At 41.6% G+C, this 27173-nt stretch overlaps 1 protein-coding gene across 1 annotated transcript in view; it reads right to left on the bottom strand.

The window, feature by feature from the left end:
* The window catches only part of TRHR (thyrotropin releasing hormone receptor), a 59319-nt gene that overhangs the window by 18156 nt on the left and 13990 nt on the right, over positions 1 to 27173 (bottom strand). Inside the window, exon 2 of the mRNA XM_075825824.1 lies at positions 22882 to 23733. Within this exon, the coding sequence (XP_075681939.1) occupies positions 22882 to 23670 (789 nt within the window). The 5' untranslated portion in view covers positions 23671 to 23733. The remainder of the gene's footprint in view (positions 1 to 22881; positions 23734 to 27173) is intronic.

Here is a 27173-nt window from a genome sequence, read left to right on the forward strand (position 1 = left end):
AAATGCTGCAGAATTTCCGCACAGAATTTCATTGTTTACACTACATGGGAACCCAGCCCCTTAATGTCCACCATAGATTTTCCTAAAATGTGGGTTTGCTTAGTTGACTCGGCACCAACTATAAACTTAATTGGGCACCAAAGGTAAATATTCAGAGTACAGTGTGAAAATGCTATAGCTCTGCAGACTAACCTACAGTAGGTATCAGATATTTTTTGTGTATGTCCGACAGCTGCTGTACTCTGAATGTCAAATACAATGCTAGATAATATTTCTGCATTTCCGATTGACACCATATATATTTTATATATTACATCTGACATATGGAAAGACCATGATTTAGATATAATTTACCTGACATTAGAATACAGATATAGACGGCAACATTATTGATATGCCTGATGGTCTTTATAGACTAAAAAGTACTTTTTCATGTGTTTTAGGTAACTGAGCCGAGGTGGGTCACCTTAAAGGAATGCCATTATGATTTCACCTTGTGTCGATTTTTCTTGAAAAGCATACATTCATGTTTCGATGCCAGAGAACAATAGATAGAATCCCACGATCCCAAGACAGTAATTGAGCACCTACAAAAATATATAATATAAGACTTTACCCACCGATTGCAACCCACCCCGTGGTCCAGTGTTGGTATTTGTAAATTCCATTCCCAAATGGTCTTCCGCACTATAACCTGAAAGGGCAGAGCACTCAAGGGACTCATGGTTGCCCATTAATGTAAACTTCTGACCCACTTCTATGACATGTTTGAGGTTCTATAACATCGGAGGTACACTTAAAGGAACAAAGTTATCTAGTACCCATATGACCAATGTGATAACCTCAGCTTAAGACTTTGAAAATGAGGGAAATTTCCTAGGAGTGTTCAGTCTGCCAAAATGACCCTATAAAGATATCATTCCAAAAAAAGCATCCAAAAAACTGTGGGCCCCTCTAGCCTCTAATAGGGTTGGTTTCAGGATTCCATAGTACAAGACTGGGCAAACATAGGATTCGAGGGAGTATCTGAGACTGTTTGAGATTCCCGTCCAGGTTTATACCATCAAAGTTCATCCTTCATTATTGAAATAAAAAATAAGTGTTTGGAATAATGTTCTGTGTTCAAACGAGGCACAATTTATATTTTTTTTAGCCCAGCATACCATAGCAGTGAGGTATGTGTAACAACCTAAGGGTATGTGGACCCACTAGGCCACTCCGCCATAGCGGTGAGGCAGATGACCATCTCACAGTCTATGCATAAAGTCTATGGAAGAAGTATAGCACAAGGGTACCTGGGATAGTCCAGACGGCGGCAAGGGCTCTGACACAGATAGGGCTACATGTGGTGGGTTGCTCCAGACATGGCAGATTGTATCCGGGATAGCAGTTGACACCAAAAGTGGTGTATTCCACAGACGTGGCGGGTTGTGCCAGACGTGGCGTATGGTATCCGGGATTGCAGCTGACACCAGACGTGGTGTATTCCAGGCAAGACAAGGCATGGCTCAGATACTAAACAGGCTCGGGAACAAGACACAGCACGGGATACAGGAGATCAGAGGCAGGGCATGGGAACACTGGGAGCAGGAAAACACTAAGGGACCAGTTGCAATACAAACATGGGAAAACTACAACAACGCTCAGGCAGGGAGTGGAAGGGCAGAGCCCTTCTTATAGTCCAGGGTAATCGGGTTAATTAGGGAACTTTAACATGTGCACACGCTGGCCCTTTAAGGCCGGGGCCGAGCGTGCGTGCACCTTAACAGACAGAGCAGGGCGGACGTCCGCGAGTGCTGGCCGTCGCAAGGTACGGAACGGCGGTGGTCTGCCACCACGGCCGTGACAGTACCCCTCCTTATGCCCCCTATTCTTAGGCCCAGAGTGTAAGAGGAACTTCCTTATGAGTTTAGGAGCATTGAGGTTCTCTTCTGGCTCCCAGGACCTCTCCTCAGGACCAAACCCTTACCAGTCCACTAGATAGAAAGGTCTTCCTCCTACTCTCTTATAGTCCAGAATCTCTTTTATCTCGAACACATCAGACGACCCACTGGGAGCAACTACCTAGGAGCTTAACTGAAGTGGTACAGAACCACAGGCTTAAGGAGGCACATGTGGAATGAGTTTGGGATCTTGAGAGTGGGAGGCAGCCGAAGTTTATAAGATACAGGGTTAATCCGCTGCAGAACTTCGAAAGGACCGAGGAACCTCGAAGCAAATTTGTGAGAGGGCATCTTGAGATGAATGTTTCTCGAGGACAGACAGACCTTGACTCCAGGAGAGAACTGAGGAAGAACTTTTCTCCTTTTATCGGCATGCTTTTTCATGTGGTCCACTGCTTGGAGGATCGCAGACTTAGTTTGCTGCGAGATCTGAATAAAAGTTCAAAAAGAAGAATTGCCTGCTGGTACCTGAGTCATGGCTGGCATATGAAGAGGAACTTGAGGGATTAGAAGGGACACCAGGCAGTAGACTTACTTGTGTGATTATTGTACGAGAATTCTGTCCAAGGCAGAAGTTGCACCCAATTGTCGTGTTGGGCAGAAACTAAATGGTGGAGATAGTTCTCCAAAATTTGATTGGTCATCTCCACTTGACCATTGGACTGTGGGTGATAGGAAGAAGAGAAGTCCAGTTGTACATCTAACAGGTTGCACAGGGGTCTCCAGATCTTGGATGTAAACTGTACTCCCCGGTCCGAGACAATATGCAGAGGAAGTCCGTGCAGGCGGAAGATGTGTAGAATAAACAGATTTGCCAGGCGAGGACCAGATGGGAGACTAGTCAGTGGAATAAAATGTGCCATTTTAGAGAAACGATCCACTATTACCCAGACTGTAGTACATCCAGCAGAAGAAGGAAGGTCAGTCCATCGGAATATGCTGCCAAGGGACATCAGGAACAGACAGGGGTAGTAACAGGCCAGCCGTTTTCAGCGGGTAGATTTGTTCGATGCACAGTTCGTACATGAGGAGACAACATAACCAGGCAGAGTTGGTCTCCAACAGTGATGAGCTATCAAGTCCTGTGTCTTACGGACACCAGAGTGCCCAGCTAGTTTAGAGTTGTGGCCCCAACGGAGAATTCTCTTCTTAGCAGGGCGGACAAAAATCTTTCCAGGCGGAATGTATCTAATTTTCAGGGGCTTAGTAGCAATAATCCTAGAAGGATCTATGATGTATTGAGGAATCTCCTCAGAGTCATTGGTTTCGAAGGAGCGAGACAGGGCGTCTACCTTCACATTCTTGTCTGCAGGATGGAAGTGAAGCAAAAACTGAAATCGGGCAAAGAACAACGACCATCTGGCTTGGTGTGAATTTAACCGTTGGGCCGACTGTAGGTATGTGAGGTTCTTGTGGTCTGTATAGATGATAATAGGATGGATAGCGCACTCTAGTAAGTGTTTCCACCCCTCTAAGGCCAACTTGACAGGCAGCAATTTCCGATCCCCGATTGAATAGTTGCGTTCTGCTGGGGAGAATAATTTTGAGGAGAAGCCACAAGCCACCATCTTGCGTTTAGAATTCTTTTGGCATAGTAGTGCTCCCGCACCTTTGGAAGAGGCATCCACCTCCAAAAGGAATTGCCGAGAAGCATCAAAGTGATGGAGAACAGATGTGAGGTAAAAGCGCTCTTGAGATCAGAAAACGCAGATTCTGCCTCCGGAGGCCAGACCTTGGCGTTCACACCCTTTTTGGTGAGGGCCGAGATTGGAGCAGTCAGAGATGAGAAGCTCGGGATGAATTGCTGATAAAAGTTTGCAAATCCCAGAAATCGTTGTATGGAACGAAGGCCCTGAGGTCGTGGCCATTCGAAGATGGATCTCACCTTCTATGGATTCCCCTTGAGACCACGGTCAGACATGATGTAGCCCAGGAAGGGCAGAGAGTTCTTCTCGAACACACATTTCTTGAATTTAGCATATAGGCGATTCTCACTCAACAGAGAGAACTTGGCGAACATGCTTCCTATGTCTCAACAAATCAGGTGAGTAAATTAGGATGTCGTCCAGATAGACCACCACACAGACATACAGTAGGTCTCGGAAAATGTCATTCACATACTCCTGGAACACAGCTGGGGCGTTACATAGTCCAAAAGGCATCACAAGGTATTCATAATGGCCATCTCGGGTGTTAAATATGGTTTTCCACTCGTCACCCTTGTGGATACCGATCAAGTTATAAGCTCCGCATAGATCCAGCTTTCTCAACACATTGGCCCCACGTATTCTATCAAAAAGTTCAGAGTTAAGTGGTAGGGGGTACTTATTCTTAACCATAATTTGGTTCAGGCCCTGGTAGTCGATACATGGATGAAGAGATCCGTCCTTTTTGTTCACGAAGAAGAATCCGGCTCCTGCCAGAGAGGATGACTTCCAGATGAACTCTCTCTCGAGATTCTCCTTAACGTAGGCAGACATGGCTAGGGTCTCTGGCAGAGAGAGAGGATAAACTTGACCTTGAGGTGGTGAGGCGTCAGGATTTAATTTAACAGGGCAATTGTAGAGGCGATGGGGGAAGCGTCTCTGCCTCCTTATTACTGAAGACATCCGCAAAACTGGCACGGGAACACTGGGAGCAGGAAAACACTAAGGGACCATTTGCAATACAAACGTGGGAAACCTACAACAACACTCAGGCATGGAGTGAAAGGGTGGAGCCCTTCTTATAGTCCAGGATGATCAGGGGTTAATTGGGGAACTTTAACATGTGCACGTGCTGGCCCTTTAAGGCCGTGGCAGAGCGCGTGCACGCACCTTAACAAACAGAGCAGGGCCAGACGGCCGCGAGTGCTGGCATCTCCTAGGAGAGAGATGCTGGCGGGATGCCAATGGTCTGTGGTCGCGGCCGTCACAAGGTAAGAAACGGCGGTGGTCCGTGACCACGGCCAGCCATGACAATATGATCTTATTTCACATGGTTTATGCCACGACACTATGAGGTGCAAGCATGTGTAGAGGGGTGACTGCATATCTCAAACTTTTTAAAATGAGAAGTAAAAGAACATAAAAAGACTGATGGAAATTTTTGTGTCACAAATTTTTGTGACACATAAATTCTCCCATAACAACAGAACTTATTATAATGTTGCCATTTCGATGCCAGCTTTAATTCCCCATTAAATAGTAGCCCCAGTCTACAACATCAGCCTTCCTGCATAAAATAAACTGCCTTCAGTGCCTATATAACAGAATCAGTCTGTATTAGTGACCCCAAAAAAGCCAGCCTACTGCAGTAACCTTACATCATAAACAGCCTGCAATAATGCCCTGATAACTGAGGCATCATTCAACAGGGCCCCCATAACAGAGCCAGCTCGCTACAGTGCCCTGGTTGGAGAGAGAGCCTATAATTGGGTCCTCAAACCACAGCCAGCCTACAACCGTGCTTTCAATACAGAGCCAGCCTTCAATAGTGTAAGAGAGAATAAGAAGGATATAACAAAAACAGGATATGGGGGCACCGCAGCTGCCCCCATTATTTGTGGCACTCCTTAGGGTATGTGTAACACCAGTTGAGAATCTATGCCTTAACGAACACAGGTCATAGTGTGTCTAGCATAAAGCAATACAGCACTCCACAATAAGAGCATTAGTCTACAGTAAGAACAATGGCCAAACGTGGTGAAAGTTTTCCATACTGTGGGATGGCATTACTGTCTCAGGACCTAGACAGCTTGACATCTTCAATTCTGCACTTTTCCAGAAAACTCTTAGGAAAAGTCAATATGTGTCGCCTTTCCTGTCCTGCATTATACAAAACAAAATAAACTAAAGTGGTAGTCCGGTGACATAAAATTGATGATCTATCTTCAGGATAGCATCAATATCTGATTGATGAGGTTTCCGACTCAAGGAACATCTGCCGATCAGCTGTTTTTGTAGTAGCTGTGCATAATATAACAGCTCTCATTCGCTTAAATGAGAGGAAGCTGTAATAGAATGCACAGCCACTATGAATGTGACGGCATTGTGCAGTTTGAAGTCATGGAAGGAATGATGGGAAGCAGCGCTCGCCGATAAAGGCTGCACATAGCATTACAGCTTCCTCCCATTTAGAAAGCTGTAATACTATGCATAGCTGCTACGAATGTGACGGTGTTATAATTATATAAACTCCTAATGCATTATAGTGACGAGCTAGGTAATGTCCCAAAGAAACACCCTCCCTCTCTTAGTACAAAGGCAACTCCATGATAGATATTAAAGCAAAGAAAAAGCGGAGTACGAAGCAATATTTATAAAGATATAACAAATTTTAATTAATCACAAAAATAAGGCAACCGTTTAAAAAGGTACAAAATGATTGGAGAGACTCTATAATGTTACAAGGTATGACAGGAAAACAGACCATCCATATGTTTGCAGAAATTAAAAAAATGAAAAAAATTATTGCGCTGCGATCCCTACAGTAAGGATATATGGAATGGGTAGTAGGTTGTCCTATAGATGGCTAATCCCTCATGTAGAAACCCAATAGATTGTGGACACACTGGTCCTGGGAAAAATTAGGGAAAACCTGAATGTCAAAGGATAGAGGAGACCTTACCCATGTCAATGATCAGGAAACCTGAATACCATGTATGGAACCCCAATGCGCGTTTCGCGATGTGTGCTTCCTCAGGGGGTGCAAAGTATCCTGTTGCAGTCTTGACCTTAAATAGGACAAGACCCAGGTGTATTCTGCTGTTAATCAGCGCCCATGATATCGCGGTGCATGAACACAGACACGACCGGAAGTGAGGCATGCCCCACATCCGGCCTCTAGCGCCATAGCGCACATCAGGGTTCCTAATGCGTACTGGGAATGCAGGACATGCGGAATGCGCTATGTGAGGCGGGAATGGAGCAGGCGACACCCCCGGTCACGTGCAAGTGGAGTGCGCACCTCATTGGACAGCTGGGACGAGAAGGATCGAAGGTAATGTATACTAATCCACTATTGACGTAGCTACTCCCATTCCAATTTTAACAAGGGCCAACCAAAGGGATGGCAAGTGCTCTGCATTGAGTATGTTAGAAGAAAATGTATGTAATGCATAGATTTATGTGAAAATTCACATTCAAAAAGGGGGGGGGGGGGGGAGAAAGAATCCCCCAGAGATTATACAATGTGTATAAACCAATATAAAGTTTTAAAAAGGATGTGACAAAATGTATATGTGAACATCATAATCATAGTGCTGTACTAGGAAAAAAAGCAAAAAGGGAGACACGGCGCCAAGTAGCGTGATCAATAGTGTAAGGAGCAAAAAAACGGTACATAAATGCTCACCTGTTCAGTGGCAAATTACCGGCATGTAATTTGTATCAATAAGCTGCTGCCAATCCCAGACGCAATCCCCGTGGAGATGCCAAAGTAATATTGAAGTAAGAGAAAAAACGGGATAAACGGCGCTGCTTATAAAGGTACGGTTTATTAGAAGGATGCTACGCGTTTCGGCGCCGGACCTGCGTCTTCATCAGGCATGTCGCAGGGTTAAAAACCACATGTATATATACCAAATACCATAGGGTAAATTACAAACTGATTGGACCAGTTCAGACGAGCCTCCTGGCCAAAAACCGCCAAAAACAGCAGGTCAAAGTTCAGAAGTTGATACAAATAAAGAGAAAAAAAAAAAAAAAAAAGGTCAAACTTCAGAAGTTGATACAAATAAAGAGAGAAAAAAAAAAGCAAAAAACAAAAAAAAAACAAGGAATGCAATATGCAAACATATAACAAGGAAATAACAATATATGACAAGGGTGATTAGATAAAAGACATGGATGATTAAATAGGTATATTAAAACTAAGACAGATGTTTGTAAAAGCCTGTCTCGAAATGCCGAACTACAAAGAGGATAAATACAAATTAGAGTGAACTACCAGCTAGTTTACGATAATAGAAATAAAAAATATATATAAGTATAATAGAAACATTGCTGAAGTACATACGTGATGGTAGTTTAAGAAAAGGGCAGCGGCCGTTGTATGTTGCCAGGAAACACATACACAATACAATCCGGAAGAGGTAAAGCAGTCTCAATGGAACGCATGGTGGAACGTTGTCAGGGAAACCACTGACAACAGACAACAAAAATCCCGGAAGTGAAGCACAGTGATACGCATAATGGACCGCAGATACGGGCGATATGCTGGGATTATAAAAACAGGATTTACCTGATTAATACAGTAATGAATTACAATAGAAGATTTAGAAGGACATAATAAAGGACCTAACCCGGGGACATATAGACAATTAGGACGGCAATACTAGATACAATAGCCGAAGAAATTCAATATTGATTTAGACATGCACGAACTATAAATAATAATTAATAACATTATTATAGAGCGTAAAGAAATATATATATATAAAAAAATATATAGTATGAACTAGCCTCAGCTAATAAAATTCACATAAAATGTTAGGGTAAAATTACATAGCACAATGATAATAATACTTACAACAAAACTGCATAAATGAAGATAGAAGGGTTATTGTAAAATAGTAACATAACGCTTATGAGGAACAAAATCTAAAAGCAAGGTTAAATTAATCGTCAAGACTTCTATATCATTAATCCAATACGGAAGTATGGTTAAAAAGCAAGGTCAACAGTTATATAAACATAAACATAAGATCATTAATCCAATGCAGACTCTGTAATATCGTTAAGACCATTGGGGTATAACGTTCCCAATTTATATATCCAGAAATTTTCCCTTTGTTTTAATCTGGTAAATCTATCGGGTATATCGATAGGTATTCTCTCTATAGGAGTTACAGTAATAGCGCCAAAGTTACAGTTATGTACAGTGGCACAATGGCGAGATACACTATGTTTAACGAAACCAGTCCTAACATTAAATCTATGCTTATTGATCCTATTTCTAAGGGTTTGGGTGGTACGACCCACGTATTGACGGTCACATGTGCATTGTAATAGGTATATAACATAGTCGCTCCCGCAGTTGAGGAAGTTTTTAATCGGGAAACTTTCCTTGGTATTTACCGATATAAAATTAGTTATTTTGTTCGCAATATTGGAACAACAGAGGCATCTTGGTTTGCCGCAACGATATGAGCCATTAGATGTTAGAATTGTTTTATGAGGGTCACAATTAATTTTCCGTAATCTACTAGGTGCAATTAAATTCCTCAATGTTTTAGCCCTTCTATAAGTGATCTTGGGTCTAGTGGGAATAATACTTTTCATATATTGGTCGTTCTTAAGGATATGCCAATGTTTATTAATTGTTGAACTAATTAATTTGCTTCCTTTGTTAAAAGTAGTAATAAAATTGCAATTAAAATCTGTGGATTTCTCTATACAAGCACTCGGATTAATGCAATCTAATTGTGTTAATGCCTTTGCTCTCGATTCTGCTCCCATAATCAGGCTTGCTGGGAAGTTTTTTTGTTTAAACCTTCTTTTTAATAAATTACATTCAGTCGAGAAATCTTTGTCATTAGTGCAGTTTTTTCTTATCCGTCTGAATTGGCCAAAGGGTACGTTTTTTAGCCAAGGTTGGTAATGTGCACTTTTAAAATCCAAGTAGCTATTCACATCAACTCCTTTAAAATGTGTTTTAGTACTAATGAGGTGACCATTTTTCATAATTGTAAGATCTAAAAAATCAATGTATTCACGGGAAGATGTGTGTGTAAAGGAGATACCATAACTGTTATCATTAAGATGCTCGATAAAATCTGAAATAACTGTCGCCTCACCTTTGATAATAAAAAAGAGGTCATCGATATACCGTTTATAAAATATAATATTGTCCCTAAATTTATCATTACCATAAATATAAAAATCTTCAAAGGCCCCCATGTACAGATTGGCGTACGATGGGGCAAATCTCGACCCCATCGCACAGCCCTTTAACTGCCTATAAAAACTCCCTTCAAATGTGAACACATTGTGTTGAAGTATAAAATCAATGCACTCCATTAAAAAATGTATCTGGTTGTTTGGTAATCGTAGATCAGACATTAGGTAGGTTTGTGATGCCTGCATACCAAGGTCATGGGGGATATTCGTGTATAATGATGAAACATCTGCTGTTAAAAACCAAAGATCCGTAAAATCATGAATGGTTTGTAAGTGGTACAGCTCTCTAATTAGATCAGTTGAGTCTATAAGATGAGATGGTAATTTAGACACATGTGTCTGGAGATGAATATCTATAAAGTGGGATAGATTACTTGTAAGGGACCCTATTCCAGATATGATGGGTCTACCAGGGGGATTAGATAGGGATTTATGAACCTTAGGTAAGTGGTAGAGGAACGGTGTGGTAGGAAATGGAACAGTTAAAAATAATTTTTCTTTTTTATTTAAAATCTGATCCCTGAAAGCGGTTTCAATAAGATTTTTATATTTAGTTTGAAACAAGGGTATTGGATTACATTGCAGTTTCTCATAGTAATTAGTATCGGACAGCAATCTATAGGCCTCATTGGTATAATCCAAACGATCCTGGATGATAATCCCACCACCTTTATCTGCGGACCGTATAACAATTTGGTGGTTCTTTTGGAGATTCTTTAATGAAATACGCTCAGATCGCGTAAGGTTATCCAGAGAATGTATGGGTTGTTCTATTGTTTTAAGATCATTACTGACCAGGTTATAAAAAGTTTCAAGAGCTGGTCCACGGTGGTGGAGGGGATAAAACGTAGATCTAGGCCGAACGTCTACACTGAAGGGCTTAGGACAATGGGGGGATAGGACCATTTGGTGTGGGAGCTCAGGTAGAGAATTTTTGGGTATTAGTCCAAAATGTCGTAGGAGTGTTAGTTTACGCATAAACCTATTAAGGTCCATAAAAATTTCGAAGCCATCGGCAGAGGTAGTAGGGCAAAAAGAAAGGCCCTTGGACAGTAAACTTGTTTCATCAGTATTAAGATTATATTTGGATAGATTGAACAATTTTATTGTTTCTGTCTGTGCTTTTTTGGAAGCAGGGAGGGGCTTGTGTCTGCCCCCTCTACATCCTCTGGTTCTTCCTCCAGTTTTCTTTTTATTGTAATCTTTTGTATCCTTGGAAAAAAGGCAGTGATGGTTTGGGATTTTGGACTTTTTAAAAAAGGCAGAAGAATATCTTGTGATCGGGATATCGGAGTGATCGGGGGTCGGGTGAACTGCGATGGGAGTCCTAAAAAAGACACAGTTCCCAGGGTATTATCAAAAATAGGTTCTAAACCATCCTTCCTGGCAACATACAACGGCCGCTGCCCTTTTCTTAAACTACCATCACGTATGTACTTTAGCAATGTTTCTATTATAATTATATATATTTTTTATTTCTATTATCGTAAACTAGCTGGTAGTTCACTCTAATTTGTATTTATCCTCTTTGTAGTTCGGCATTTCGAGACAGGCTTTTACAAACATCTGTCTTAGTTTTAATATACCTATTTAATCATCCATGTCTTTTATCTCATAACCCTTGTCATATATTGTTATTTCCTTGTTATATGTTTGCATATTGCATTCCTTGTTTTTTTTTTTTTTGTTTTTTTTTTCTCTCTTTATTTGTATCAACTTCTGAACTTTGACCTTTTTTTTTTTTTTTTTTTTTCTCTTTATTTGTATCAACTTCTGAACTTTGACCTGCTGTTTTTGGCGGTTTTTGGCCAGGAGGCTGGTCTGAACTGGTCCAATCAGTTTGTAATTTACCCTATGGTATTTGGTATATATACATGTGGTTTTTAACCCTGCGACATGCCTGATGAAGACGCCGGTCCGGCGCCGAAACGCGTAGCATCCTTCTAATAAACCGTACCTTTATAAGCAGCGCCGTTTATCCCGTTTTTTCTCTTACTTCAATATAATCATAGTGCTGGTTATAGAAAACCTCATAAAGTGAATGTTATTGCAGTGATTAATGAGGTCGCTTCTTATAATAAAATATAAAAAGTTTATAAAAATGTAGTTATAAATATTATTACACATCACATTTGTATCCCATGACAGAATAAAGTGCAAAAGAGAACAAAAAGGATCTCATCAGAAAAATTATGTGTCACAAAATACAGTTCAATAGAGAAAAGGGAAGGAGAAGGGTGACAAGTTTCTCGATATCAAATCTTCGTCAGGGAGCGATGAATATGCTGAAATCTTCTCAGTCCTAATTATAGGGGTCACTTGGGTCTAGAGCAGGGGTCTCAAACTCGGCCGTGTAGAAAAAATGGGAAGTTCACAGGCCGCATTACTTTCAAATTTGATACAATACAAAATTATTGTTAATCAATTAGTTATTTGAACTACTATAACACTATATTACTACAATAATAATACTACATTATTATAATAATAGCTTATTTCAACAATCCAGCTTTCCAGTTTAAGTGTCGCTAAATGCAGTCCGGCGGCTCAGTTAGCACACATGTCAAGATTGGGCAGCCCCTTTTTAGATAGTGCCACAGTGCCCTCTGTGGATGCTGCCGCAGTGCCCTCTGTGGATGCTGCCGCAGTGCCCTCTGTGGATAATGCAACACACCCCTAGATAAGGCCACAGTGCCCTCTGTAGATAAGGCCACAGTGCCCTCTGTAGATAAGGCCACAGTGCCCTCTGTAGATAAGGCCACAGTGCCCACTGTAGATAAGGCCACAGTGCCCTCTGTAGATAAGGCCACAGTGCCCTCTGTAGATAAGGCCACGGTGCCCTCTGTAGATAAGGCCACAGTGCCCTCTGTAGATAAGGCCACAGTGCCCTCTGTAGATAATGCAACACACTCCTAGATAATGCCAGTGTCCTCTTCAGATACTGCCACACACCCACTTGTAGATAATGCCACAGTGCCCTCTGTAGAGGCTGCCACAGTGCCCTCTGTAGAGGCTGCCACAGTGCCCTCTGTAGAGGCTGCCACAGTGCCCTCTGTAGAGGCTGCCACAGTGCCCTCTGTAGAGGCTGCCACAGTGCCCTCTGTAGAGGTTGCCAAAGTGCACACTGTAGAGGCTGCCAAAGTGCCCTCTGTAGAGGCTGCCCCAGTGCCCTCTGTAGAGGCTGCCCAGTGCCCTCTGTAGAGGCTGCCCCAGTGATGTCAGGGGCTTGCCCAGAGCTGGAGTCCCGGAGCAGAGCCGCTTCTGGCACTCTGCCTGGGTTTCCAGCTCTGCTCCTGACATCACTGTCCATATATGGACAGAGATGTCAGGGGCAACCCCAAAGCTGGAGTCCCAGGCAGAGCGCTAGTAGGCTCTTCCTGGGACTCCAGCTGTGCTCCTGACATCACTGGGACTCCTGCTCTGGGGAAGCCCCTGACATCATTGTCGATGTATGGACAGCGATGTCAGAGGCTTCCCCAGAGTCCCAGAGCAGAGCCGATAATAGCGCTCTGCCCGGGACTCCGCTCTGGGGAAGACCCTGACACACTGTCCATATATGGGCAGAAATGTCAGGGAATTCCACAGAGTCCCGGAGCAGAGCCTGTACTAGCGCTCTGCCCGGGACTCCGGCTCTGGGGAAGCCCCAGACATCGCTGTTCATATGTGGACAGCGATGTCAGGGAATTCCACAGAGTCCCAGAGCAGAGCCGACACCAGCGCTCTGCTCGGGACTCCGGCTCTGGGGAAGCCCCAGACATCGCTGTTCATATGTGGACAGCGATGTCAGGGAATTCCACAAAGTCCAGTAGCAGAGCCGACACCAGCGCTCTGCTCCGCTCTTGGCAAGACCCTGACACACTGTCCATATATGGGCAGCGATGTCAGGGAATTCCACAGAGTCCCGGAGCAGAGCCTGTACTAGCGCTCTGCCCGGGACTCCGGCTCTGGGGAAGCCCCAGACATCGCTGTTCATATGTGGACAGCGATTTCAGGGAATTCCAGAGTCTCGGAGCAGAGCCGATACTAGCGGCTCTGTGTCCCGCGGGCCGCAGATGACAGCCCCAGGGGCTGCATGCGGCCCGCGGGCCGCGTGCTTGAGACCCCTGGTCTAGAGCTTGTATTTCCTATATGAAGGTAGCCAGACTGGGGAAAGATGGTACATCAGATACCTGGTAAAAGTTATTTACAAGACACAAAAAATTATAAATTAAAAACATGCTGATTTTAATTTATGGCAGAGATTACATTAAAGAAATGGTGTAAATCTGAGTTTCTCATTAAGTCCAAACGGTGTCATTGAGCCCAATTTGACAATCCACTTGCACTCTCTTTGTGCCAGAACCTTCTTCAAATTGCCCCCCCCTGATGCCACAATGTATACGGTTGTTTTTACGAAACTGGTTGTGGACGAGTTTAAACAACTGCCCACTTCTAGGAACAATGACAATTTCACAGCTCCTCAGAGAAAGGCTCTGAGAGAGCTTCAATCTTTTGATGATGTCGTTATCAAGGCCGCAGATAAGGGGGGCAACATTGTGGTCTGGCCGACAGATAAATACGAGAAGGAAGCTTTTTAGACAATTGCGGGACAAACAGACGTATGCCAAACTAACATTTAACCCGCTGTCCTCATTTTCCTCAGAATTGGTTACGATTTTAAATAGAGCCTTGGATAAGGGAATTATTCCCAAAAAAATCTATGAAGGACTTATGACCAACGATCCCAAGATTCCCACATTGTACCTCCTGCCAAAGGTTCACAAGAACCCCACGGACCCCCCGGGACGCCCAATCGTGTCAGGTATGTGAGGTCTATGTGACCCTATATGTAAATTCATTGATTATTATTTAAAACCATTAGTCACTGAGATCCCATCTTTTATAAAAGACAAGATGGATGTCCTAGGGTGGATCGATGGGATCCAAATAGAATCACATATTAATCTTGGAACCGCAGATGTCGAGTCGTTATACACCTGCATACGACATCATGACGGTTTGGAGGTGGTCCGCTTCTTCCTGGGGACCAGCAACCAGGATTGAGAAATGTGTAAACTAATCTTGAAGTTGTTACAATATATTTTAAGTCACAACTTTTTTGTGTATAAGGACAATTTCTACCTCCAGATATGGGGCACTGCCATGGGGGCAGACTATGTGCAGTGCTGGTTACGCTACATAGACGATGTCCTTTTTGTGTGGCAAGGATCCGAGTCCGACCTGACGAGTTTCATGCAGCAGTTGAACGCGAATCAATTCAATGTCAGGCTGACATACACATTTCACAGACATAACATTGAATTCTTGGATATACAAATTTTTACAGATCAGTTTGGATTTCTCCTGCTGCATGCCTCGTCCTCCCACACACGTTCCACAATTAAAGCCATCCCGGTTGGTCAGTTCCTCAGGATGAGGCGGATCTGCTCCACTGATAGTCTTTTTGAACAACAATCTGAGGACCTTCGATCTAGGTTAGAGAATAGAGGGTATAGTAGAAGGACAATTAGGTCCGGGTACAATAGGGCCAAAAAAACATCACGCAGTGACCTACTGAAAAGTAAAGCCCATCGAACTGGAGAAACTGGGGTACGGTATATAACAACGTTTAACAGCCAATGGGAGAGGATGAGGACAAACCTGGGGCGACACTGGTCTGTCCTAAGATCTGAACCAGCTTCGGCTCTTTGCTCGGCTGAGAGGCCCATGATGACGGCCAAGAGAAGCAGGAATCTCGGAGACCTCTATATACCGAAAAACATAAATCCCCTTGGATCACGGGGACCAAGAGTAGGTTGTTATCCTTGTGGTGATTGCATAGCATGCCCTAACGTTAGCAGAGCGAGAGATTTTGTGTTAGTGGATGGGAAAAGATCCTCTGAAATAAGAGACTATATCTCTTGCAGTACCACACATGTAATCTACTATGGGCTATGTGGATGTCCCAAGATCTACATAAGCCTGACATCCAGAGAATTGAGGTTACGTACTAGAGAACATGTGCGAGTCATTGCCGGAGCTAATGCTATAAATGACCTCACACAGTAAAGAACCCTGCCAAGGCACTTTTAATTATATCAGGGCTGTAACCCTAAATCCTTGAAGGTTCGTGGAATTGACCGTATATATTTTGGCATGGGGGGGGGGGGAATTTGAAGAAGGTTCTGGCACAAAGAGAGTGCAAGTGGATTGTCAAATTGGGCTCAATGACACTGTTTGGACTTAACGAGAAACTCAGATTTGCACCATTTCTTTAATGTAATCTCTGCCATCAGCATGTTTTTAATTTATAATTTTTTGTGTCTTGTACATAACTTTTACTAGGTATCTGATGTACCATCTTTCCCCAGTCTGGCTACCTTCATATAGGAAATACAAGCTCAAGACCCAGGTGACCCCTATAATAAGGACTGAGAAGATTTCAGCATATTCATCGCTCCCTGGTGTAGATTTGATATTGACAAACTTGTCACCCTTCTCCTTCCCTTTTCTCCATTGAAATGTATTTTATGTCACATCATTTTTCTGATGAGACCCTTTTTGTTCTCTTTTGCACTTTATTCTGTCATGGGATACATATGTGATGTGTAATAATATTTATAACTACATTTTTATAAACTTTTTATATTTTATTATAAGAAGTGACCTCATTAATCACTGCAATAACATTCACTTTATGAGGTTTCCTATAACCAGCAGTACGATTATGATGTTCACATACACTACCGTTCAAAAGTTTAGGGTCACTTAGAAATGTCCTTATTTTTGCAAGAAAAGCACAGTTTTTTCAATGAAGATAACATTAAATTAATCAAATACACTCTATACATTGTTAATGTGCTAAATGACTATTCTATCTGCAAACATCTGGTTTTTAATGCAATATCTACATAGGTGTATAGAGGCCCATTTCCAGCAACCATCACTCCAGTGTTCTAATGGTACATTGTGTTTGCTAACTGTGTTAGAAGGCTAATGGATGATTAGAAAACACTTGAAAACCCTTGTGCAATTATGTTAGCACCGCTGTAAACAGTTTTGCTGTTTAGAGGAGCTATAAAACTGACCTTCCTTTGAGCTAGTTGAGAATCTGGAGCATTACATTTATGGGTTCGATTAAACCTTCAAAATGGCTAGAAAAAGAGAGCTTTCATGTGAAACTCGACAGTCTATTCTTGTTCTTAGAAATGAAGGCTATTCCATGCGAGAAATTGCCAAGAAACTGAATATTTCCTACAACGGTGTGTACTACTCCCTTCAGAGGACAGCACAAACAGGCTCTAACCAGAGTAGAAAGAGAAGTGGGAGGCCCCGCTGCACAACTGAGTAACAAGACAAGTACATTAGAGTCTCTAGTTTGAGAAATAGACGCCTCACAGGTCCTCAACTGGCAGCTTCATTAAATACTACCCGCAAAACGCCAGTGTCAATGTCTACAGTGAAGAGGCGACTCCGGGATGCTGGCCTTCAGGGCAGAGTGGCAAAGAAAAGGCCATATCTGAGACTGGCTAATAAAAGGAAAAGATTAATATGGGCAAAAGCACACAGAATTGGACAGAGGAAGATTGGAAAAAGTGTTATGGACAGACGAATCGAAGTTTGAGGTGTTTGGATCACACAGAAGAACATTTGTGAGACGCAGAACAACAGAAAAAATGCTGGAAGAGTGCCTGACGCCATCTGTCAAGCATGGTGGAGGTAATGTGATGGTCTGGGGTTGCTTTGGTGCTGGTAAAGTGGGAGATTTGTACAAGGTAAAAGGGATTTTGAATAAGGAAGGCTATCACTCCATTTTGCAACGCCATGCCATACCCTGTGGACAGCGCTTGATTGGAGCCAATTTCATCCTACAACAGGACAATGACACAAAGCACACCTCCAAATTATGCAAGAACTATTTAGGGAAGAAGCAGGCAGCTGGTATTCTATCTGTAATGGAGTGGCCAGCGCAGTCACCAGATCTCAACCCCATAGAGCTGTTGTGGGAGCAGCTTGACCGTATGGTATGCAAGAAGTGCCCATCAAGCCAATCCAACTTGTGGGAGGGCCTTCTGGAAGCATGGGGTGAAATTTCTCCCGATTACCTCAGCAAATTAGCAGCTAGAATGCCAAAGGTCTGCAATGCTGTAATTGCTGCAAATGGAGCATTCTTTGACGAAAGCAAAGTTTGAAGGAGAAAATTATTATTTCAAATAAAAATCATTATTTCTAACCTTGTCAATGTCTTGACTATATTTTCTAGTCATTTTGCAACTCATTTGATAAATATAAGTGTGAGTTTTCATGGAAAACACAAAATTGTCTGGGTGACCCCAAACTTTTGAACGGTAGTGTATACATTTTGTCACATCCTTTTAAAACCATTATATTGGTTTATACACATTGTATAATTTTTGGGGGATTTCCCCCCCCCCCCTTTTTGAATGTGATTTTTCACATAAATCTATGCATTACATACACTTTCTTCTAACATACTCAATACAGAGCACTTGCCAACCCTTTGGTTTGCCCTTGTTAATATTGGAATGGGAGTAGCTACGTCAATATTGGATTAGTATACATTACCTTCGATCCTTCTCTTCCCAGCTGTCCAATGAGGTGCGCACTCCACTTGCACGTGACTGGGGGTGTCGCATGCTCCATTCCCGCCTCCCATAGCGCATTGCGCGTGTCCGGTATTCCTGGAACCCGGATGTGCGCTACGGAGCTGGAGGCCGGATGTGGACGCGATCTCATGGGCGCTGATTAACAGCAGAATACACCTGGGTCTTGTCCTATTTAAGGTCAAGACTGCAACAGGACACTATGCACCCCCTGAGGAAGCACACATCACGAAACGCGCGTTGGGGTTCCATACATGGTATTCAATTTTCCTGATCATTGACATGGGTAAGGTCTCCTTTATCCTTTGACATTCAGGTTTTCCCTAACTTTTCCCAGGACCAGTGTGTCCACAATCTATTGGGTTTCTACATGAGGGATAAGCCATCTATCGGACAACCTACTACTCATTCCATATAGCCTTAGTGTAGGGATCGCAGCGCAATAATATTTTTCATTTCTGCAAACATATGGATGGTCTGTTTTGCTGTCATACCTTGTAAAATTATAGAGTATCTCCACTCATTTTGTACCTTTTTAAACGTTCGTCTTATTTTTTGTGATTAATTAAAATTTGTTATATCTTTATAAATATGGCTTCGTACTCCGCTTTTTCTTTGCTTGAATGTGACGGTGTTGTGCGGTGCTGAGCTGTGTAAGGAATGAAGGGGAAGTAGCTCTTCAAGCAGCTGATCAGTGTGGGTGCCGAGTATTGGACCAGCACCGACCAGATATTGATTGCCTATCCTGAGAATACCGTACAACCCATTTAAATGGGCATTGTGTAATGCTCAATTTCCCCTATGGGGGCACTGCAGTGAAATTGAAAACTTACTGCCAGATTTCAGCAGAGATAACAGCTGATCACTGGGGATTCCAGCAGGGGGGCCATTTTTGATGTGCTTATTGTCAAAGGGAACACTTTTAAAAAGAAGGCATTGTCCATAGTGTAGAACCCCTTTAAAATATTTTCCTCCCATTCCAACTCTGGGCCCTGCCCCGGCCACAGAAGCAGTAAGCGGTATGCAGCACCAGATCTATTAGAGGAAGCCGCTACGTGAAGAGTTGATGTGGCTACTGCACAGAAAACACTTTATGTACATTGTACGGCTAGTAGGAAGGGGGAATGTATAGGCTGAGCCGTGGGCCGCAGTGTATACATAAGAAGGGGGTAGAACAGAGGGGGAAGGGAGGAATATATCCTATTGCAAATATTAATTATATATTAAAATCAAGTGGTTGATAGTAAAGAAAAAACTTAAACAACCCCTTGACCTGTTTACTGCTATACTTCACAGCATGTACATAGCCAGAGAGTGCAGTATTATGCTTATTATGCTCCTGTTTCCTCAGTATAATATTTTCAATGTAACTCTACACTCTTTCGAGCCGTGGTAATGGGTGAGTTTCATAGGCTTGTGATCACACACAGACGCTTGTTCTTCAATATGTAAATTACCTTGATACGGGAACATATTTTCTTTGGCTGCAATTATGTTTTCTTTCATATTGGCTTTTAGTGGTTTCCACTCGATGCCCTATGCACTATACATTCTGTGTTTCTCTTATTCTGCTGGTTTCAATTCAGAAACAGGTTACTATGGAAATAACAAATTATATTTTTGTCTGCTCTAAAAGACATTGAAAAAATCCTTGTGCAGCTCAGGTAAATACTTGATGTAGAAAAGGTGAATGAATCCAATATACTGTATGGTATCAGTTGTTATATTCTGAGTCTTATTAGTTTGTCGTGTTTTTTTTTTTTATTCCTTCTACAAATAAAACCTCAAAAATATACTTTCTATATTTTATCTCATTGGTAGGCACTCAAAAATGTGCATCAAAGAACTAAAAAAAGTACTTTAGTGAATGACTGGTTTCTATAGTTTCCATATGCTGCACTGATGAGGGCTAACAAGCCTGGAACAGGAATAAAGGGCTCAGTTATATCAGGTTGTTTCTATGCCATTTAGCAGTGATATCCAACCTTTATCTCTACAGCTGCTATAAAACTACCACACCCAGCATGCCCGACAGCCTGCCGCTGCCTGGACATGCTAGAATTTGTAGCTTTGCAACAGCTGAAGAGCCACAGGTCGAAGACCACTGCTACAGTCTATGCCAGCAGTTCTGGATGTTTAGTTGACCACAGGGGGTGAAAAAGATTGATGTGCATGGTCCTGCTATCTGAACTAAAAACAAGGAATAATCGCTTGTGATGGAAGGGATGGCGTGCAAAGTAACTTCCGGTTTAAGAGGCCAATGCCAGAGGCATAGATATAGGGGGTTCAGAGGTAGAGTCTCACTCAGGCATTGGTGCCTTAAGCGGGCTCAAATTTCCACCTGCCACATAAGAAGACACCCATATTTTTAGTTGTACATGGTAGATGGGGGGTTCTGTTACCCAATTTTGCATTGGGTCCCAGAAGCATCACTTTGAAGAAACTTAGTGCCCCCAGGATGGTCTTTGGCACCAACTGAGATCTTAACGTGCCAAAAGCTATGTCTTGACTGCAGTTGACTCCTTAAGTTATAGTTAGTTAGGTTTTCCTTTATTGGGGAAAAGATTCAGTTTGTTACTTTGTATCTAAATACCATGGTCAAGGCAGAGAGGCTTAATGAATTACTAGGACTTAAAGGACGGTAAATTTTCCTCCACAAACAAAAAGTTTCTACATTATTCGCAACTTTGTATTCATCACCACTGATCCACAAAAATGTTGAATCACACATATGGAAATTGCTGTGAGAATTGTGGGTAAAAAAACAGGCCACATGACATCATCTTTGCTCTTTTTCACCTAGAAGAGGCTGAATTCATTAAGCAAACATTCAACAACATACTGAAATGTCAACATAAGGATGCTAATGTAATGACACCAATGTGTTCCATTCCTGTAATAGCTCAGCTGGATGATTGAATAGCTATTGGTAGGGTCAATGTTAGAACCACTATATCCAATGTTGCGTACCATCCATGAGCCATCCATCCAATGCCTGTCTTGGTCTTTGACATCAATTAAAGCACACAGATCAATGGATACAATGTCACCATAAATGCAAGAACATTTGCCAATTAAATGGGTTGTAGAATTTTAAAAAAAGGGGTTAGATATTTTTTTTTTCCTCTGAAACAATGGCACCAGTGTCACAGGTTATATCAGTTATGGCAAATCCTCTCCATTCAAGTAAAGAGGGCTGGGATACCAGACACAACACATAGGGGCAGATTTACTAAGACTGCTGTTCCATACACCAGTCTTAACTTTCTGCTCCACTGGAGTAAGTTGCAACAGATTTATTAAGAGGAACACTTCTTTTAATAAACCTTTTGCATCTTTCCGCTGGCCGTGCACCATAATTGTGGCTCAATGACCGCGACTGTGCGCCATTCATTCTCCACCCCACAATCAAGCATAAAATAAAAAAATTATACTCACCTCGCCGCTCCTATTCTTTTCTCCTCTCCGTTTCCCCTATGCATGCTGCAGCTCATACAGCCCGGCATCATTGCATTATATGAGCCGTGTCATGCTGAGGGGATCCGGAGGGAAGAAGAGGAGCGGTGAGCATAATTATTTTTATGGAGGGGGCGTTGACCAATATGGGGAGCTAGATACGGTGCTCAGCCCGGGCCTCTACCTTGCTAGGCCCCACAGAGCTGTTGTAGATTTCCACTATACCTTTTTCTGGCGTAAATTATGATACATTTGTTGGACCACTATGGCCCCACCCCCTTTTAGGAAGCTGCACCCCTTTCCACACAAGTCCCGATGTGGCATAAAACTGCCAAAAGTTGCAAATTGCAACATTTGGGCCCTTTTAAGACTTTTCTATGCCAGAAAACTGGTGTAGAAAGGTGGACAGTTTACCTCATACAGTGGCACTATTCCTGGAAAAAAAAGGACCTTTTTGCTAATCCCATAAGCCCCTTTAACTATAGATTGTATTATTCTGAACTGTCAGCTGAGCCAATGTATTTGAGAGAGCACATCCCAGAACACAAGAAGGCCACCACCAGCCATTGTCATTGACATAGAGGGGACAATGTAAGGTAAAGAGCGCTGCGGTCCCTTCACTCTTTTTCCCGTCAAAGCGGCAATTCTGGCCACCAGCTGGGCAGAGAACTGCAGCACAACTCTATTCAAAGAAGGCTATAATATGTGCCATTATCTTTTTTGGGCGGAATCACACTTGTTTGTGTCTATAGTGTATACAGTGGTATATTTTATTGACTTTTTTAGACTGTAGGTTTAGAATGCAGACATTGTACTTAAGTAGAATTCTTAAGATCACACATTGTCAAAGTCTTGGCAGACCAAATTTTCTCTAATGGACAATTATATAGCTATGAGAAACTATATACATATATATATATATATATACATATATATATATATATATATATATATATATATATATATATATTATGATTTATGGAAATTAAAAGTATTTACCTGTCTTCTGGAGGATATCGTGTTATTAGAACACCTACTGGATAACTTGGAGTTGTAAACCTTGTTCTGATGAGTTGAGTCATTTCTCCAGGTCTTCGAGCTTTCCTTTGGATCGGATGGTATGGGGTTCAGAAATAGAATTCTTGCAATAAGTCCATAAAGAACAGTTGCTAATGTCATTGGTACAGCATAAAATATACCAAAATCAATCAAGTAGATAGGAGAATAGTAACTCCGGTTGACTTTATAGCCACAGCTCACCACAGTAGCATCTCTGTAGACTGTCATGTTGAGGTCAAGTAGAAAGAACCACATCATGCAGTAGAGTGAGGTGAAGACCCAAACAAACACAATGATCTTTTTTGCTCTAGAAATAGTGCATAAAAACTGAGCTTTGATAGGATGGCAGATTGCGAGGTATCTTTCAATAGTGAAAGCCGTGATAGAACAAGAGGAAGCATTAATACCCAAATACTGGAGGTAAGTAATGCACAGACATCCCATATATCCATAGACCCAAGAGCCATAGACACTGTCGGTGATGTTGGGAAGTCCTGCTGCCACCAAGACCATCAGATCAGCTATGGCGAGGCTCACAAGATAACAGTTGGTTGGCGTCCTCATGTGCTTAGTCCTAAGAACCACCAGAACCACCATGATGTTGCCAATAATCCCAAGTCCACATATTACGACCACCAGGAATATAGTGACGACTTGATACTCCACACCATTCCATTCTGTGTCTTGGAAGATTGAGTTATTTAGTTCAGCGAAACTTTGATTTTCCATATTCACAAGGATAGAGAAGCTTCTAGCTACAAATCATTCTTTGTTACTTCATCCAATGTCTCTCTGTGGGAAAAATAATAATTATTTCTTAAGATTGTATAAGAGGGTACAATATAAATATACATATAGCTATAGCCAATGAGAGGTCGGTTTCCATGTAGTACTGGAGACATGTTATCCAGAAAATGCTGTTGTGTTGGCAAAGCATTTTGGTGTGAATTACGCCATATTTGTGCTAAAATTTGTGACTTTCCCTTTGGGACAGGGTTAACCGAAAGGGGCTTGGACCAGGAAGTTATTGAGAGATTTCTGAGTTCTAAAGACAGAAAAGGGCACAAATTGTACCGCAAATCGACGCCTGCTCACAGCAGACATAGATCTCATTTTATGTCTTTGAAAATGCTTGTGCCCCTTAATTAGTTTGGTGGGTTTCACTCCGACCCACTTCAGTTACAACTAGCATACGAAACTTTAGTCTTAATAAATCCTCCCCCTCTCTTCGTGCCTATAACAGCTCTTATGCAGCCAGTAGTGTTTTGTTTTTTTGAATAAACTTTATTGTTTGTATTTTTATTTCGCCATTGACAAATCTTTACCGCATTCTGCTGCAATTGTTGCCGATGTCATGTGAAGTTATTATGGACTCATTGTGTGGGAAGCAAAACACTGGAGCAGAAGGGAACAACCAGGGCACGCAGGGTAAGTATATCAGAGTGACTATATACACAGCGTTTTTGGAAAAACACCATGATTTTTTGTGGCGTTTTTCCTGGCATTTTTGTTGCTTTTTTTGTGTGGCAAATAACGCTGTGGCCAGATGTGGACATGAAGTCGATGGGGATATATAAAATGCAATACAAACATCGCTTTTCTTCAGGTGGTGTTTGTTTAATTGTTTAATTTAACCACTTAATGACCGGGCCTGTTTGTACCTTAATGACCAAGCCACATTTGTCAAATCTGGTATGTCTGACTTTATCAGAGAATAACTCTGTGAAAGTTTTGAATATCCAAGTAATTCTGACATTGTTTTTTCGTCACATGTTGTACTTTATTTTAGTGGTAAAAGCAGACTGATACAATTTGCGGAAATTAATAAAAAAAATGAAAAATTGAAGAAATGTTTTAAAAATTACCATTTTTCCCTATTTTTAACGCAATATGTCACATATGTACATACATACTGTACAATTTTTTTAATTAAATATATATTTCCATCTCTTTACTCTATTTTGGCAGCACTTTTGAAAAAATAACATCAATTTTCAGCAATTTAGAGGACTTACAAATTGAATAATAATTTTATAAATTTTGAAGTACATTTTGTTTTCCTGCACCAAGCCAGGTTTTCTGAGGCTCATAGGTGTCAGAATGGTGGAAACCCCCACAAGTGACCTCATTTAGAAAACTAGACCCCTTAAGGTATTTATATAGGGGTATAGTACGTATTTTAACCCCACAGTTTTTTGCTAAATTTAATACATAGCAGGTGAACAAAAAAAATAATGAATTTTTTTTCATAAAAGTATCAGTTTGAAGACCGATTTCTTTGTAAAGCGAGACATGAGAATGAAGAAACACACCCCAAAATCTATCACCCTGTTTCTCCTGTTTTCAAAAATACCCACATTGTGGCCCTGATGCGTTGCCTGGACACACGGCAGGGCCCCAAAGGAAGGGAGCACCCGGAGGCTTTCAGGACTCATATTTTGCTTGAAAATGTTTTAGGCCCCACTGTACATTTGGAGAGGCTTTGAGCTGCCAGAACGATAGAAACTCCCCATAAACGACCCCATTTAGAAAACTAGACCCCTTAAGGTATTTATCTAGGGGTATAGTTAGCATTTTGACCACACAGGTTATTCACTAAATATACTGGAATTAGTCTGTAAAAATTAAAATGTACTTTTTTTCAGAAACAACATAAACATTTTTAATATTTACAAGGAATAACGAAGAAAATGCACCCCAACATTTGTAAAGCAATGTCTCCTGATTACGACAATACCCCATATGTGGTAATAAACGGCTGTTTTGACCCACAGCAGGGCTCAGAATGGAAGGAGCGCCATTTGGATTTCTGATTTTGCTGGAATGGTTTTCGGTGCAATGTCGCATTTGCAGTGCACTGGAGGGACCAAAACAGTGGAAACCCACCAAAGTTGACCCCATTTTGGAAAAACCTTCAAGGAATTTTTCTAGGGGTATAGTGAGCATTTAGACCCCACGGGTCTTTTGCAGAGTTTATTAGAATTAGGGCGCGAAAATTAATATCAACATTTTTTCCACTAAAATTTTGAATTTTCTAATTTTCACAAGGGATAAAGGAGGAAAAAAACAACCATTTTTTATAAAGCAATTTCTCCCGAGTACGGAAATACCCCACATTTGGTCATATGTTTTTTTCATTAGAAATTAATTAACCCTTTCAATACTGATCCATTTTTTGCTTTCTTATTTTAGATTTTCACTCCCCGTCTAGCAAGAGCCATAACTTTTTTATTTTTCCATCAATAGAGTGGTGTGAGGGCTTATTTCCTGAGGGAGGAGCTGCAGTTTTTATTGGTACCATTTTTTGTTACATAAAAAGTGATTAAAAAGTTGTATTACATTTTTTTTTTAGAGCTAAGGTGACAAAAAAAAAAAACAACGATTTTGTCGGTTTCAATTATAATTTTTTTTTATGGTGTTCACTGTGCAAATTAAATAATGGTATATTGTAATAGTTCGGACTTTTACGGACGTAGCGATACCAATTTAGTTCATTTTTTTACATTACTTTAGAAGAAATATGGCAAAAGGTGTTTTTTTTTTACTTTAAAAAATAATAATTCTCACTACTAATAACTATAATTCTTCTACAAATTTTATTAATCAATCCCCTTAGGGGACTTGATCCAGCGATCATTGGATCACTGGTACAATACACTGCAATACTAATGTATTGCAGTATATTGTTATTCTTACAGGCTTCTGTAACAGAGCGATCGCTGTACCTGTCTGTTAGTCCCGGGTGTCACCTGTAATACACAGCTGACACCCACAGCGTATGGAACGGGCACAGCACGTGAGCCGGCTCCATACATGAACCGCCGCACCATGACGGGCAATTAAGTCATAGTGCGCAAAGGGGTTAGTGCACAGCAGATGGTTCAAAGTGAAAATTGCAATTTTCCACTGATATGCCATTTTAGTGCATAATATGTTGTGCCCAGTTTGTGCCACAGAAGACAAATACCTCATAAAGCGTTAAGCGGGTTTTCCTGGGTATGGCTATGCCATATATGTGGGCGCAAACTGCTGCTTGGGCATGCTGTAGAGCTCAAAAGGGAGGGAGCGCCATTTTGCTTTTGGAGCGCAGATTTTTCTTGGTAGTAGTTTTGTTTGCGGTATTGCTGGTATTTCAGTTTATAATGTGGGGCATATGTAGGCTGGGCAGAGTACATCTGGACATAATAAAAGGGTATAATAATGGGGTAAATAAATAATAATTCATAGCTGTG

The sequence above is a fragment of the Rhinoderma darwinii genome, chromosome 5, assembly GCF_050947455.1.
Source record: "Rhinoderma darwinii isolate aRhiDar2 chromosome 5, aRhiDar2.hap1, whole genome shotgun sequence".
Taxonomy (NCBI): Eukaryota; Metazoa; Chordata; class Amphibia; order Anura; family Rhinodermatidae; genus Rhinoderma; species Rhinoderma darwinii.